The 16,572-nt window shown below is 39.9% G+C and overlaps 1 protein-coding gene across 1 annotated transcript; it reads left to right on the top strand.

The window, feature by feature from the left end:
* Positions 1-4,994: 4,994 nt before the first annotated feature.
* Positions 4,995-5,330, top strand: LOC131149873 (glycine-rich cell wall structural protein 1.0-like). Its single transcript, XM_058100665.1, has one exon. The coding sequence runs from the start codon at positions 4,995-4,997 to the stop codon at positions 5,328-5,330; it is 336 nt and encodes a 111-aa protein (XP_057956648.1).
* Positions 5,331-16,572: the final 11,242 nt, after the last annotated feature.

Here is a 16,572-nt window from a genome sequence, read left to right as displayed (position 1 = left end):
GTTAGCTTGAGTCTAGGAGATGAAAAACTGTATAGCAAAATTAAGTTTTTTGTATATAAGAAAGGATAGATGGCTGAAAAATAAAAAAAAAAAAAGAGGAAAATACAAAAGACAGATTTTTTACATGGTGTCAGAGCCAAAGGAGTTCTGGCTTCCTGTATTACATCCTAACCATACCTCTATTCATGGCGAACTCTTCTGACGACACGTTCAATCTCTCTGATTCTATCCTTGAATTGACTACAAGGATGATCAAGGTTTTGAACAACACTCGGACCCTGACCATCACCATTGAAACATCCGCTACTCCGATCAGCATTAATTTGGATGGTTCCAACTATGCACTATGGTCCCAGTTTGTTGAGATATATATCTCTGGCAAGGATAAATTGGGGTACATTAATGGCGACTTTCCCCAGCGGTTATCCATTGATCCCTCCTTTCGCAAGTGGCGCACTAATAACGCCATTGTTAAAGGTTGGTTAATTTCTTCCATGGATTCATCCTTGATTGGCAATTTTATTCGATTTCCTACGGTAAAGGCGGTTTGGGATTCCATTGCCACTACCTTCTTTGATGGTAGTGATACATCACAAGTGTATGATCTTTGACACAGTGTGACACGGCTAAAGCAAGCCGCTGGCCCGCTGGAAAAACATTATACTGAGTTGCAGGGTTTATGGCGTGAAATTGATTTCCGCCAGCCAAATCATATGGAATGCTCTGTTGATATTCAGCACTATAATCGGATCATCCAAGAAGACCGTGTTTATGTGTTTTTGGATGGTCTTGATGATTAGCTAGACAAAATACGGGCTAATGTTTTGCAGATGAAACAATTTCCTACTATCGAACAAGCGTATGCACGTGTTAGACGGGAGGCTATTCGACAACAGGTTATGACTACCCATGACCCCGATGGGCTCCAAGGGGCTGTCTTGGCCTCAAAATCACTTACTTTAAGCACCTCTGCCCTTGGTAAATCTTCCAAGCCTCGAAATTCCACTGATTTGAAAAAATGTTCTCATTATGGAAACCAGAAGCACACATGTGAAACCTGTTTCAAATTGCATGGGTGCCCTGATTGGTTGCATGACCTTCAAGCCCGTAAACATCCTATTGGAATCGGAAAGAATGGAAATTCAGGCACAGCTGTTGTTGCTACTACAGAGCCTCATCTCTCCTTAATACAACCAGCTGTAATGTCCACGGATGCTCCTCCTAATTTGAACTCAGGTATCCCTGGTCTTGCTCTTCCTACCTCCCACCGAGATGCAAACTATAGTGCATGGCTTCTTGACTCAGGGGCCACTGACCATATGACTTTTGCTGCCTCGGACTTCTCTCATACCTCTCTTCCGTGACGCACCAGCATAGCCAATGCAAATGGTGTTATCTCACCAGTCACTGGCGCCGGTTCTGTGACTTTTCTCCATCCCTGCATTTGTCTAATACTTTACTTGTTCCGTCTTTATCCCATAAATTGTTGTCTATAAGTCAGCTTACTGTAGACCTTGGGTGTGTTGTGCTTATTTATCCCAATTTATGTCTTATTCAGGATATTCTCACCAAGGAGATAATTGAACGTGGTACTAAAAGGGAGGGATTATATTATGTGGAAGACATCAGTATCGGCCAGGCCAATCACATGAACCATCTGCATGCCGATAAAGAGACACTACTTTGGTTGTGGCATCGACGCTTGGGACACCCATCTTTTCCTTATTTGAAGCATGTTTTTCTTGATTTGTTTAAGCATTTACAGACTCCTGATTTGAAATGTGACACTTGTATTTTGGCTAAGAGTCATTGCACTACTTATCCTTTAAGCATGAATAAAAGTGACACACCATTTACGTTAATTCACTCTGATGTATGGGGGCCCTCACCTGTTACTAATATGTCCAGCTTTCGTTGGTTTGTGATTTTTGTGGGTGACTGTACTCATATGACATGACTTTACTTGATGAAACACAAAGATGAGGTTCTTAGTGTGTTTGAAACTTTCCATGCTATGGTTGGTACTCAGTACGGTGCCACCATGAAGGTTCTTCGCTCTAATAATGGTGGTGAATATGTTAATAAGTACCTTAAAGCATACTTTACTCAACATGGTTTAATTCATGAAACTTCATGCTCACAAACACCTCAACAGAACGGTGTTGCCGAGAGGAAGAATAGACATGTTCTTGAGACTGCCCATGCTTTGCTTCTCGGTACTCATATGCCCAAACGTTTTTGGACCGATGCCGTCTCAACTGTTGTCCATCTTCTTAACCAAATGCCTTCCAAGGTTTTATCCTTTAAGACACCACTCCAATGTCTTTCTACTTATGTGTCACTACCTACTGCACTAATGCTTCCTCCTCGCGTCTTTGGGTGTGTTGTCTATGTGTATCTCCACAAGAACCAGTGCACTAAACTTGATCCGTGTGCATGTCGGTGTTTGTTTTTGGGCTATGGCGTCCATAAGAAAGGGTACCGGTGCTATGATCCTACCACCCGTAGACTCTATGTGACTATGGATGTCCAATTCTTGGAGACTGATTTGTTTTTCTCCTCTTCGGCACCTACTTATCCTCTTCAGGGGGAGATACATAATGAAGAGTTGAATTGGTTCCAATATGAGGCGCCAAATGAGGGCCCACGTGAACATAAGGGGCAGGATGGACCGAATGATAACTTAGGCATTGTAAACTGTGAAGCTGAGATATACCCTACTGCAGAGCATGCAACATCTAAGACTGAACCTATATCCCCTCCCTCTGAAGTGCCAGTCGAATCATCTCCTGAGAATACTCCTGAGGTAGGTAATGTTATTACACCCTTACATACCGATGATATAGATGCTTCTGTGGGTTATATTTTTACTTCACAGGTACAATCGTGGCAAGTCACCTAATAGATACTCTTTAGATGTTGAGGAACGAAGGTTGAGGTATCCTATTGCTAACTATGTATCCACTAAGGAACTCTCTGAACCTCTTAAGAAATTTGCACAAGAATTCTCCATATGTCAAATTCCTACCAGTGTTCATGAGGCATTGGCAAATCCAAGATGGACCCAAGCTATTGAGGAAGAAATAGAGGCACTACTAAAAAATGATACATGGACTCTTGTTCCATTACCTAAAGGAAAATGAACTGTGGGGTGCAAATGGGTGTTCTCCATTAAACACAAAGCAGATGGATCTATTGAATGGTACAAAGCACGACTGGTAGTGAAGGGATATACGCAGACATATGGTGTCAATTATCAAGAGACTTTCTCACTTGTAGCCAAGCTAAATACAGTTAGGGTATTATTGTCTCTTACTGCAAATTTTGATTGACCTTTGCATCAATTTGATGTAAAGAATGCTTTTCTCAACGGTGATCTCCAAGAAGAGGTTTATATGGATGTTCCTCCTGGTTATACAGCATCTTCAAAGAATGGAGTGGTGTGCAAATTGCAACGAGCATTGTATAGACTGAAGCAATCACCACGAGTGTGGTTTGGAAGGTTTAGCTTGACAATGAAGAAATATGGCTTCCAACAAAGTAACTCTGACCATTCTTTGTTCTTAAAGCATCAGTTAGGTAAGGTAACTGCTTTGATAGTCTATGTAGATGACATTATTATTACAGGAGATGATGAAGACGAAATCTCTTTGCTTCAAAAGCAATTAGCAACTAAATTTGAGATGAAAAATCTGGGAGGACTCAAGTACTTCTTGGGAATTGAAGTTGCCAGGTCTAAGAAAGGCATATTTCTCTCCCAAAGGAAATACATATTAGATTTGCTAACCGAAGTAGGGATGTTGGAGTGTAGGCCTGCAAACACCCCCATGGTTTAGAATCACAAGCTTGGAGAATACCTAGACCAAGTACCAACAGATAAGGGAAGATACCAAAGGTTAGTTAGTAAACTCATTTATCTATCCCATACTCGCCCAAATATTGCCTATGTTGTAAGTGTCATAAGTCAATTTATGCATAATCTAAGTACGATTCATATGGAAGCAGTGATTCAAATACTTTGATACTTGAAGTCATCCTCGGGCAAGGGACTTATGTTCTCAAAACATAACAGTCAGCCGATGGTTTATGGGTATATGGATGTGGATTGGGCAGGTAATATCACTGATAGAAAGTCCACATCAGGATATTTTACATTTGTTAGAGGAAATCTTGTAACCTGGAGAAGCAGGAAACAAAAAGTGGTAGCTTTGTCAAGTGCTGAAACTGAGTTTAGGGGAATGGCTAAAGGTCTTTGTGAACTCCTTTGGCTAAGAAAGCTACTCACTGAAATCAGGTTTGCCCCCACTTTTGAGATGGATCTCTTGTGTGACATTAAAGCTGCAATTGCCATTTCTCACAATCCCATTCAACATGATCGTACTAAACATGTGGAGGTAGATCGACACTTCATCAAAGAGAATCTTGAAGCAAAAACAATTAGGTTTTCGTTTGTGAAATCCAAAGATCACGAGACCTCTATGCATCAACTTGAGGGGGAGTGTTGACGTGAGCTGTCATTGTATACAACCAAGAGAGATTTGAGGCATTTGAAATGTGTAACATCCCATAAATCAGTGTGGTTAGCTTGAGTTTAGGAGATGAAAAACTGTATAGTAAAGTTAAGTTTTTTATATATAAGAAAGGATAGACAGCTGAAAAAAAAAAAAAAAAAAAAAAAAGAAGGAAGAGAATACAAAAGACAAATTTTTTACAATTTCAACCATTGAGCAAAGGTTGTACAGAACCAAAACCATATCCCAATTTGGATATGGTTTGCATTTGTATAAATAATCATTTATGCCAGCTTTTTCCGTACACACTGCCTACATTGCATTCGTTTTGTTTTCAAACTTGCAAAGGAAAGTGCAAGCACAAACTGCAGGGCACTCTCATTATATATTTACATGCATCTAGGGTAGATACGTGTTGTCTTCATTTAAAATTGCACTTGGTACAACTACCAAGGACTGCAAAACCGAATACTCCATTAAGGAATGGGAAGTGGGCAGGGGGCTCTCGACTTCATCGTCACTAGAGAAGTGGGTTCTCAGCCAGAAGTCTGGGAAGGTGGGGAGGTTGAGGTCGAATTTTCGGTGGCTGTTGGAGGAGCCAACGTCTTCGGAGGAGGTGACGTCGGACCTGGTGGTGGTCGTGGCTGTGGTTCCGCCGCCAACGATGCCTTTGTAGTGGCATCGCTTGTGACCACCGAGGGCTTGACCGGTGGGGAAGGACTTGTGGTAGATGGAGCACTCGAGGGTCCTGAGGGAGCTGGCGGAGTTAGCGGTGGTGGTGGTGGCAGTGGAGGTGGATTGTTCGTCGAGGGCAGCTAGTTTACGGTGGCTGGCCTTGTGTCCGCCGAGAGCCTGGTAGGAGGCGAAGGCCTTATGGCTATAACACTCGTACGTGAGCTTCGGAGGGGATGTATTGCGTTGGGATTCGATGGGAGTAGTGGGGGCGGGGACGAAGGAAGCAGCGCTGCCGCGAGCAAGTGGACAGATGGAGTTCTATTTTCAGGCAAATCTCGCGGAGGGTACAACGACATTTGCTTGCCACGTGTTGGCATCTCAACTGTCCTAACCTTATAAATCTCGTAGCTCGGTGATTACGTCAAATTTATTCTGAAAAAATATTTTTATAAATACGGTATTATTTAATATATTATTTAAAAATAAAAATAAAACAGGAAAGAACTCCAGGAGAACGGCTATGAGCAGGGTTAGAATAGGAGAAAAATTCAGGTGATGGGGCATATAAGTCTCTTCACATTATTATTTTTTGTATAGATTAGCTAAAAAAAATATTATGAATTGTTGTAAAAGATGCAAAAAAATAAATAACGACAAGATAGAAATTTTACGTGGTTTAACTTCACGGATGGATGGAATAAAAAAATTCAATATCTCGAGAGGAATTAAAAGATGATTTGAAACTGACCTTATACAAATTATTTCTCTTATTTCTATCTCTCCTCTTCACTCATCCTTTCTATTCGTATGTTTACTTTAAGCTTTATGTGTGTATGTCAAAAATGAGAGAGAGAGAGAGAGAGAGAGAGAGAGAGAGAGAGAGAGAGAGAGAGAGAGAGAGAGAGCCTATTTATAAGACAATAAGGATAACACATAATTTATGGTGGTGGAAAACGAATGGAGATAATTTATGGAAGTGGAAAATGAATGGGCATAATTTATGCAGGTGGCAAATGAAGGGGTGACAGTCATTGATTTCTATTGTTTTCATGACACTCCCATTTAGATGTCACCCATATAATAACTCATTCTGCTAAGATTTTTAAGATGTTTCATTTTAATGAGATTAACCAATTCATTGAATGTTATAGTAGACAAAGTTTTGGTAAACAAATCTACTAGATTATCATTTGATCGGATCTGCAGAACATATGTATCACCATTTTTTTGGAATTCATGTGCATAGAAGAATTTCGGGTAGATATGCTTCGTTCTATCATCTTTTATATATCATCCTCTTAGTTGAACTACACATGCAATATTGTCTTCATATAAAACTGTTTGAATACCCTTGATTGATTAAAGACTACAATTTTCTTGGATATGAGAAATCATTGATTTAAGCCACACACATTCTCTACTAGTTTCATGGATAGTTAGTATTTCAGAATAATTGGAGGATGTTGCTGGAATTGTCTGCTTTATTGATTTCCAAGAAATAACAATTTTTCTATAAAGAAATACATACCTAGTTTGAGATTTAGCATTATGAGGATCAGATAGATATCCAGCATCTGCATATCCTACTAGTTGAAACTTGGAATCAAATGATTAGAATAGACCCAAATCGGATGTACCTCTCAAATAGTGTAGAATGTGCTTAATTCCCTTCAAGTGTTGCCGAATAGGGGTAAAGTTATATCTTACTAGTAGATTTACAGCAAATGCAATGTCAGATCTTGTACAATTGGACAAATACATCAAAGAGCTAATAGCACTTAAATATGATACTTCAGAACCAAGTAATTCCTCCCCTTCATCATGAACTTGAAATGAATTATTCTTAACATCAAGTAATCGCACCGTCATTGGAGATCCCAAAGGATAAACTTAATCCATATAGAATTGCCTTAATATCTATTCGATATATTTAAATTGATGAACAAGTGTTCCACCATTTACATGTTCAATATGAAGACTAAAACCATATTTTATCTTTCCTAAATCTTTCATCTTAAAATCTACCATTAAATAATTAGTGGCTTTAGTGAACTCTTCAGGAGTCCTAACTAAATTCAAATCATCAATATAAACAACAATTATAACAAATCCAGATTCTGATTTTTTAATAAAAATGCATAAAAAAATTGTTTCATTTATAAATCCTTCTTTCACCCTCCCTTGCACATTCTCCGCCAAAGGTAATCCCTTAATCCACCATACATGCATCTTTGGCCTGGTCCAACCGTACTCATGGTATGACTACCTGGCCTATGAATAATGACCATAAACCCAAACAACTTTATCTTGCCACTAGACACCCTCTTCCTCAACCTGTTCTGTAGTGTCCCCCTTTCGAGCGTTGTCACTTTCCTTATGGGCCTTGTGCCCATTGCAACAACGGGTACCTATCAGAGCACTCACTGAGATTGAGGCGTTAGGTATCGCCGTCCCTCAATTCAGTGAGCCCCCGTGCGGAAAGTCTTACTTCGCCACAATCATTCATAAGCGAGAGTTCCTGGGGATCAAGGGTAACTACCCGTTTGCTCTGATACCAAATGTAGCGACCTCAAATTCTTAATACAAAATGTAACATAATATATGGAAAAGTCGACTCGAACCCGTGGGTAACGGAGACACCTGTCAATCATAGCGGAAACCTAAGCAGCAGCAAGCATAAAATCTAAGTCATCCATCCATAAAGCATAATACTAGAGTTTACTACAACATCATAATACTGTATTTATATACATCCTCATAAACATCAAAATAATTCTAGGATCAAACACAAAATACTCCTGATCCTAGTAAAAAATCTTACCCTCCTAACGGGGTAAATATTGTTGACTCAATGGCGGCCACAACCCGCCGGTCACTCAGGTTCTCCTGAAAAATTAATTAATGTTGGAGGTGAGACACATCTCAGTAAGGGAAAATAAACTAAATACAACTGTGTGGCAACATGAACATTTAATACAATTATAGATATACAGTACATTTCATATATCAGTAAACATTCATCATATCATACCAAATTCTCATATACTTTCATATTTATTAATAAATCATAACGTACATAAAACATCTATTATAACTGATAATACTGAAAACATACCCACGATGAATAACTAACTAATGTCATGTATTACCTCCCATGACGGGTTGTGTAGCCCGAAGGCGAGACCCGACAATGGTTGGCCGACCACTACCGAATCAAATATGTTTATAAGTACGATGAGCCCGCCACACCCTGGTCCGGACTGCCAGGTGGACGTCCACACTCTACTGAAAGCCACATCGACTATCCATCTCCCACCCCCTCATGGGGTGGTTAGCACTAATCAGAACATAGATATCTCATCTATATACCTACGGTACCGAGCTCCTGAACTGAACTAAACTAACATACAGGTTTTGATAATATACAGTACATGATAATATAGCATCTTTTATAATTTCATAAATACGGCCTCGTGCCGATCATACATAAATACGTCATTCTAAAAATAATCATTTTATCATGCATTTATCAAAATCATAATGTACTGTACACTTCCATAATTTCTCAAATCATACTGCATTCATATCATTATCATTATCATTTCATAATATTTATCTACGTAAAATAATATTCATGCCACACATTTGCTGTATAAAACTATACATCGTATTCTGAAAATCATGATTTATGGCATCTCATACATATATACACGTTTCAACATAATAATAATAATATTTTTCTCAAACATGCATTAATTCCATAATATTCAAATATCGTACATATTTTTAGGAAATCAATTTGCTCATAAATAATAATAATTTGCGTGAAAAGTAACTGCTTTAGTTTATTTCCTTACCTAACTACTGAGAAAGCCCCTAAAATATCCTAGCCTAACCCCCGTAGGATTTCCTGATTTATACCCTGAAATTGAAAATTTATAGTACTAAACTTCAGTAGTTTTATGTGTACATCATTTCTTATAACTACCGTAAGACCAAATTTGGCTTAAAAAGCCTTACCTCAACTCAGGGATGATTTCCAACTTACTTTCACCAATGATCCGCTCTGGCAGATTTGGAGAGAACTTCCCCACAAGTGTCGTGGTGACTTCAGATTGTCGATCCAGCATAAAACTGACCCAAAATTGATGAGAGAGAAAGAGAGAGAGCACCGAAGGAAGGAGAGAGAGAGAGAGAGAGAGAGAGAGAGAGGTTTACTTAGTTGTGGAGTAAAGAAAATCTGGATTTTTCTATTTATAGAACTGGATTCGTCGACGAGCCACATCATTCATCGACGAATCCTTCAATAATTTCGTCGACGAAATTCAGTCAGCTCAAACTCTCTTGGTATTTCTTCGTCAACGAATTCTCTTAAGCCCTCATCGACGAATCCCCTGTATTCGTCAACAAAGTCCTGATGACTCCTTTGGTTTTTCCTTCCAAAATGCAATGTCGTCGACGAAGTCGACTTCCTCCTTCTATTACTGTTTCCATTTACCTTCCTATTATTATTTAAATTCCATTATTATTCGGGTTGTTACATTCTTCCCCCCTTATAAAATTTTGTTCTCGAAATTTACTATTTACATAATTCATCATCTCTTATTAGGCAAAATGGTCTACTTATTTTATTACTTACCTTCACTTATGGCGGAGGAATATCGTGGTTATATCTCAAATTCTTGGACATTACATATACTAAAAAAAAAATTCTTCCAACTAAATATCTCATACTACCTAAAACATTACATGTACCTGCATAAGAAAACTACATATTTACTCACATTTTCTAATTACATTTAAACTTCTTGGAATAATTACGGATATTTCTGTCTGATATGTTCCTTGAGTTCCCAAGAAGCCTCTTTTATTGCATGATTCCTCCATAGAACTTTTACCAAAGGAATTCTCTTACTACGTAGTTCATGTTCCTTCCTGTCTAGAATCTACACTGGTATCTCCTCATACACTAGCATATCACTAACCTCTAACTCACCATAACTGATAATATGAGAAGGATCTGGGACGTATTTTCTCAACATAGGCACGTGAAATACATCATGTATTCTGGATAGTGTGGGTGGCATAACTAGCCTGTAAGCTACCGGTCCCACTTTCTCTAAAATCTCAAATGGACTGATAAACCTAGGGCTAAGTTGACCCTTTCTACCAAACCTCATAACTACTTTCAATGGAGCTATATTCAAAAATACGCAATCACCCACATCGAACTCTAAATTCCTGCTGTGATTGTCAGCATAACTCTTCTGTAGGCTCTGAGCTACGCCGATTCTTTCCCTGATGAGTCGTACCTTATCGTATGCCTGCTGTACCAACTCTGGCCCCACAACTCGCCGCTTACCTATCTCGTCCCAATATAAAGGAGATCGACATCTCCTATTGTACAGTGCCTCGAATGGTGTCATGCCAATACTGGACTGGTAACTGTTATTATATGCTAACTCTATCAGCGGCATGAACTAAGTCCAGCTACCCCCAAGATCTAATACACATGCACGAAGCATATCTTCTAGTGTCTGTATCGTCCTCTCAGTCTGTCTATCCGATTGAGGATGGAATGTCGTACTAAACGATAACTGAGACCCTAGAGCCTCCTAAAAACACCTCCAAAATCATGACGTGAATCGAGGGTCTCGATCTGATATAATAGATACAGGCACCCAATGAGAACGAACTATCTCCTGAACGTAAATCTCTGCCAATCGGTTGAGGGAATAACTAATCTTGATAGGAAGAAAATGGGTAGACTTAGTCAACCAATCTATTATCACCCAAATCGTATTCTGACTATGCGATGTCGATGGCAGCCCTAAAACGAAATCCATGGAAATATGATCCCACTTCCACTCTGGGATAAATAGCGGCTGCAACTGACTTGCCAGCCTCTTGTGCTCAGCTTTTACTTGCTGGCACGTCAAGCACTGGGTTACATACTCGACAATGTCTCTCTTCATTCCACTCCACCAGTAAAACTTTCGTAGATCCCTGTACATTTTCATATTGTCGGGATGAATTATATACAAAGATCTGTGAGCTTCATCTAAAATAGTCTTCCTGATGTCAATCTCAGTAGGAACACATAATCTGGAATGGAATCGTAAAGCTCCGTCATCTGAAATGTAGAATTCCTCCCCCTAACCACTCTGCACTCTGTCCATCACCTCTACCAATTCTAGATCTTCTTTCTAGGCAACTTTAATTATTTTCTGCAGAGTAGGCTGTACCATTAGGCTGGCAATACATACTGGGGTTTTACTCTCTATCAATTCAATGCCAAGCCTCTTTAGATCCATCATAATCGGATGCTGGATCTCCATAACTGCCAACGCTGATACCCTAGATTTCCTGATCAGCGCATCAGCTACCACGTTTGCTTTCCCTAGGTGGTAACTGATAGTACAATCAAAATCCTTAATCAACTCTAACCACCTTCTCTGTCTCATATTCAATTCCTTCTAGATGAAGAAATACTTTAAGCTCTTGTGGTCAGAGAAAATCTCACATTGCTCGCCGTACAGATAATGCCTCCAAATTTTCAATGCGTGCATCACTATAGCTAATTCAAGATCATGGGTAGGGTAGTTCTTTTTGTACTCTTTCAACTGCCTAGACGCATACACCACTACCCTGCCATGCTGCATCAACACACAACCAAGTCCCTTCAAGGACGCATCACTGTAAATAGTGTACCCCTCACCCCTAGATGGGATTATCAATACCGGTGCTATGACTAACCTCTGTTTCAACTCCTGAAAACTCTGCTCATAGCTGTCGTTCTATTCAAATCTAGCATTCTTCTTCGTCGGTGTGTTAGAGGCCCTGATAAAGCTGAGAACCCCTTGACAAAACGACGATAATAACCGGCTAATCCCAAGAAAATCATAATCTCATGTACGTCCCTTGGTCTAGCCCAATTCACCACCGCCTCAATCTTACTGGGATCTACAGAAATTCTCACTCCTGAGATTACATGCCCTAGAAACACAACTTCCTCGAGCCAAAAGTCACATTTGCTGAACTTTACATACAACTTCTTCTACCTAAGCATTTGCAAAACCTGCCTAAAATGTATCTCGTGCTCCTCATAGCTCCTCAAATAGAGTAGTACGTCATCAATAAAGACAACCACAAATTGGTCTAAATATGGATGGAAGATCCGACTCATTAAGTCCATAAATATCACAGGAGCATTCGTCAGGCCAAATGGCATAACAAGAAACTCATAATGCCCATACCTGGTCTTGAAAGCCGTCTTCAATACGTCCCCTGCTCTCACCTTTACCTGATGATAGTATGACCTGAGATCGATCTTAGAGTATACTCGTGTACCCTGGAGCTGGTCAAATAAATCATCGATACGGGATAGAGGATACTTGTTCTTGATGGTCACTTTATTAATTTCTCTGCAATCTATACACATCCTCATAGACCCGTCCTTCTTCCTCACAAACCGCACTGGAGCTCTCCACAGTGACACACTAAGTCGTATAAAGCCCTTATCAAGCAAATTCTACAACTAGTCTTTCAATTCTGCCAATTTTGCAGGCGCCATTCTATATGGTGCTTTAGAAATAGGCGTTGTACTTGGAAGTAGATCAATGGAAAAATCTACTTCACGATCAGGCGGCAAACCTGGTAATTCATCTGGGAACACGTTTGTAAATTCTTTCACCACAGGCATATTAATAAGATTCAATTCATTTTCTGACATTTCTTTCACAAAAGCCACGAATCCCAGATAGCCATTCTGAATCAGTCTCCTCGTCTAAACAGCTGAGACCATCTAAGGTATGGATTGCACTCGTGACCCTGTAAATCTAAATTATGGTTTCCCTAGAGGTTTGAATATCACTTCCCTTGCACAACAGTCTATAAAAGAAAAATTAGATGCTAGCCAATCCATGCCAAAGATAACGTCAAACTCGTGCATATCCAGTACTACCAAATCAGCAAATAAAATCTTACCCTGAACATCAACTGGACAACCACGAAGTACTCTACTACATCTCACCGCTGACCCAGTCGGTGTCATTACTAATAATTCGACATTTAATGATTACGTTTTCGCCCCACATAATTTAACACATCTCAAGAACACAAACAAGTGTATGACGCCAGAATCAAAAAGTGCAATAACTTTAAATGAAAACATATTAATAGTACCTGTCACCACGTCGCCGGCCGCCTCAGCATCGCCCGACGTCAAAGTGAAAACCCTAGCTGGGGCCATATTCCTCTACTAGCCTCCTCGTGGCCCCTAGTAATCTCCTCGTGCAGGTCTAGGAGCAGGAGCAGCTCCAATCTGTGTCGGGCACTCCCTCATCATATGTCTTGGATCCCTGCACTTGTAGCAAACACCTCGCCCGGCACGACACTCCCCCAGGTGTCTATTCCCACAAGATGGGCAAGCTAGAGATGGTTACACACCCTGGAAACTGCAATTCCTGGTCTCCTATCTCTGGTTTCTATAATAGCCACCTCTCTTCCACGTAGCACGACCGACTCCCTGCTAGGAACCGAAAGGTGCGAGTCTCTTCTTCTGTCTCTGTTCCTCAACTTCCAACCGCTCACAAATCTCTACTATAGTGGCCTTATCAACCAACTCCGCAAAATCTTGCAACTTCAGAATCGTTACTTGGTTGTATATTTCTCTCCTCAGGCCTCTCTTAAACTGTCGTACCTTTTTTACCTCATCTGAAATGATCTACGAGGCGAAGCGGGATAACTCGATGAATCTCGCCGTGTACTGCTGTACTGACAGCTGTTCCTATTTCAGATTCAGGAACTCCTCAATCTTAGCCTCCCTCGAAGAGGCTAGAAAATACCTGTCAAAGAATATTTCCTTAAACCGCTCCCACGTCATCTCCACAGGTATAGTCCTCTGCTGCTCTAAAAGTCTCACTGCTGACCACCATCTCTCGGTCTCTCCAGTCAGTATATAGGTGGCAAATAGCACCTTCTGCTCCTCTGAACACTACAGCACTACAAATATTTTCTTTGTCTCCTACACCCAATTTTTAGCAACTACAGGATCTGTCCCTCTTGAGAAAGCTGGAGGACTCATCTTAATAAACTTCTCAATCGAACTATCAAGGCCTGCTGATGGACCACTCAGTTCCCTTGAACTCCTGGCAATTTCTGCCATAACCTATCATGTCACGCTGCATAAAACAGCATCTGAATCACTACCCGCATCGCTTGAGGGGCCAGCACCCTCACTCCTACTGGCGTGGGCACTATTGCCACCAAGGTCCACCCTGAAAAACATGTAACTTGACTCAAAACCCCTTCACTACACATATCACTCAACTCATATAGTACATTCTCCTAATTAACTTGTCACTCCTGATCACAATTCAAGGCTCAATCTTGCAACCTAGATATCCAACCCGACGATAGTTTACAATGACTTTCCTGAAATTGTCACCCCAGGAAAATCATACAAACCACCACGGAAGTCATGTATTTAAACTACAAAACCAGACCTCAAATCCCCTTATCCTATACTCTGGTATTATTACTGCTCCACTCTAGAGTCTACAGAACCTAGTATTGTAGGCTTTGATACCAAATGTAGCATCCTTCTTTCGGGCATTGTCATTTTCCTTATGGGCCTTGCGCTCGTGGCAACAACGGGTACCTATCAGAGCACTCACTAAGATTGAGGCGTTACGTATCACCGTCCCTCAATTCAGTAAGCCCCTGGGCGGAGAGTCTTATTTTACCACAATCATTCATAAGTAAAAGTTCTCGAGGATCGGGGGTAACTACCCCTTTGCTCTGATACCAAATGGAGCGACCTCAAATTCTTAATACAAAATGTAACATAATATACGGAAAAGTCGACTTGAACCCGTGGGTAACGGGAACACCTATCAATCACAGTGGAAACCTAAGCAGCAGCAAGCATAAAATCTAAGTCATCCATTCATAAAGCATAATACCAGAGTTTACTACAACATCATAATACTGTATTTATATACATCCTCATAAACATCAAAATAATTCTAGGATCAAACACAAAATACTCCTGATCCTAGTACAAAATCTTACCCTCTTAACGGGGTAATATTGCTGACTCAACGGCGGCCACAACCTGCTGGTCACTCAGGGTCTCTTGAAAAATTAATTAATGTTGTGGGTGAGACACATCTCAGTAAGGGAAAATAAATTGAATACAATTGTGTGGCAACATGAATATTTATTGCAATTATAGATATACAGTATATTTCATATATCGGTAAACATTCATCATATCATACTAAATTCTTATACACTTTCATATTTATTAATAAATCATAACGTACATAAAACATCTGTTATAAATGATAATACTTAAAACATACCCAGGATGAATAGCTAGCTAATGTCATATATTATCCCCCATTACGGGTTGTGCAGTCCGAAGGCGGGAATCGACAATGGCTGGCCGACCACTTCCGAATCAAATATGTCTGTAGGTACGATGAGCCCGCCACACCCTAGTCTGGACTACCAGGTGGACGTCCACACTCTATTGAAAGCCACATCGACTATCCATCTCCCACCCCCTTGTGGGGTGGGTAGCACTAATCTGAACATAGATATCTAATCTATATAGCTATGGTACCGAGCTCTTGAACTGAACTAAACTAACATCTGGGTTCTGATAATATATAGTACATGATAATATAACATCTTTCATAATTTCATAAATACGGCCTCGTGCCGAACATTTCATAAATACGGTCTCGTGCCGATCATACATAAATACGGCCTCGTGCCGATCATACATAAATACGTCATTCTGAAAATAGTCATTTTATCATTCATTTATCAAAATCATAATATACTGTTCACTTCCATAATTTCTCAAATAATACTGCATTCATATCATTATCATTTCATAATATTTATCTACGTAAAATAATATTCATGCCACACATTTGCTGTATAAAAGCATTTCATACATATATACACGTTTCAACATAATAATAATATTTTTCTCAAATATGCATTAATTCCATAATATTCAAACATCGTACGTATTTTTAGGAAATCAATTTGCTCATAAATAATAATAATTTGCGTGAAAAGTAACTGCTTTAGTTTATTCCCTTACCTGACTACTGAGAAAGCCCCTAAAATATCCTAGCCTAACCCCCGTAGGATTTCCTGATTAATACCCTGAAACTGAAAATTCATAGTACTAAACTTTAGTAGTTCTATGTGTACATCGTTTCTTATAACTACCGTAAGACCAAATTTGGCTTAAAAAGCCTTACCTCAACTTAGGGATGATTTCCAACTTGCTTTCACCAATGATCCGCTCCGGCAGATTTGGAGAGAACTTCCCCAGGAGCGTCGTGGTGACTTCGGATTGTCG

Source organism: Malania oleifera, chromosome 1 (genome assembly GCF_029873635.1).
Source record: "Malania oleifera isolate guangnan ecotype guangnan chromosome 1, ASM2987363v1, whole genome shotgun sequence".
NCBI classification, from domain to species: domain Eukaryota; kingdom Viridiplantae; phylum Streptophyta; class Magnoliopsida; order Santalales; family Ximeniaceae; genus Malania; species Malania oleifera.
Note: the sequence above shows the minus strand (reverse complement) of the source record. Positions and strands in the feature narration are given on the sequence as shown.

What these genes read in the sequence shown, in the direction of transcription:
- LOC131149873 (XM_058100665.1), top strand. Translation starts at nt 4,995, where the DNA reads ATGGGAAGTGGGCAGGGGGCTCTCGACTTCATCGTCACTAGAGAAGTG.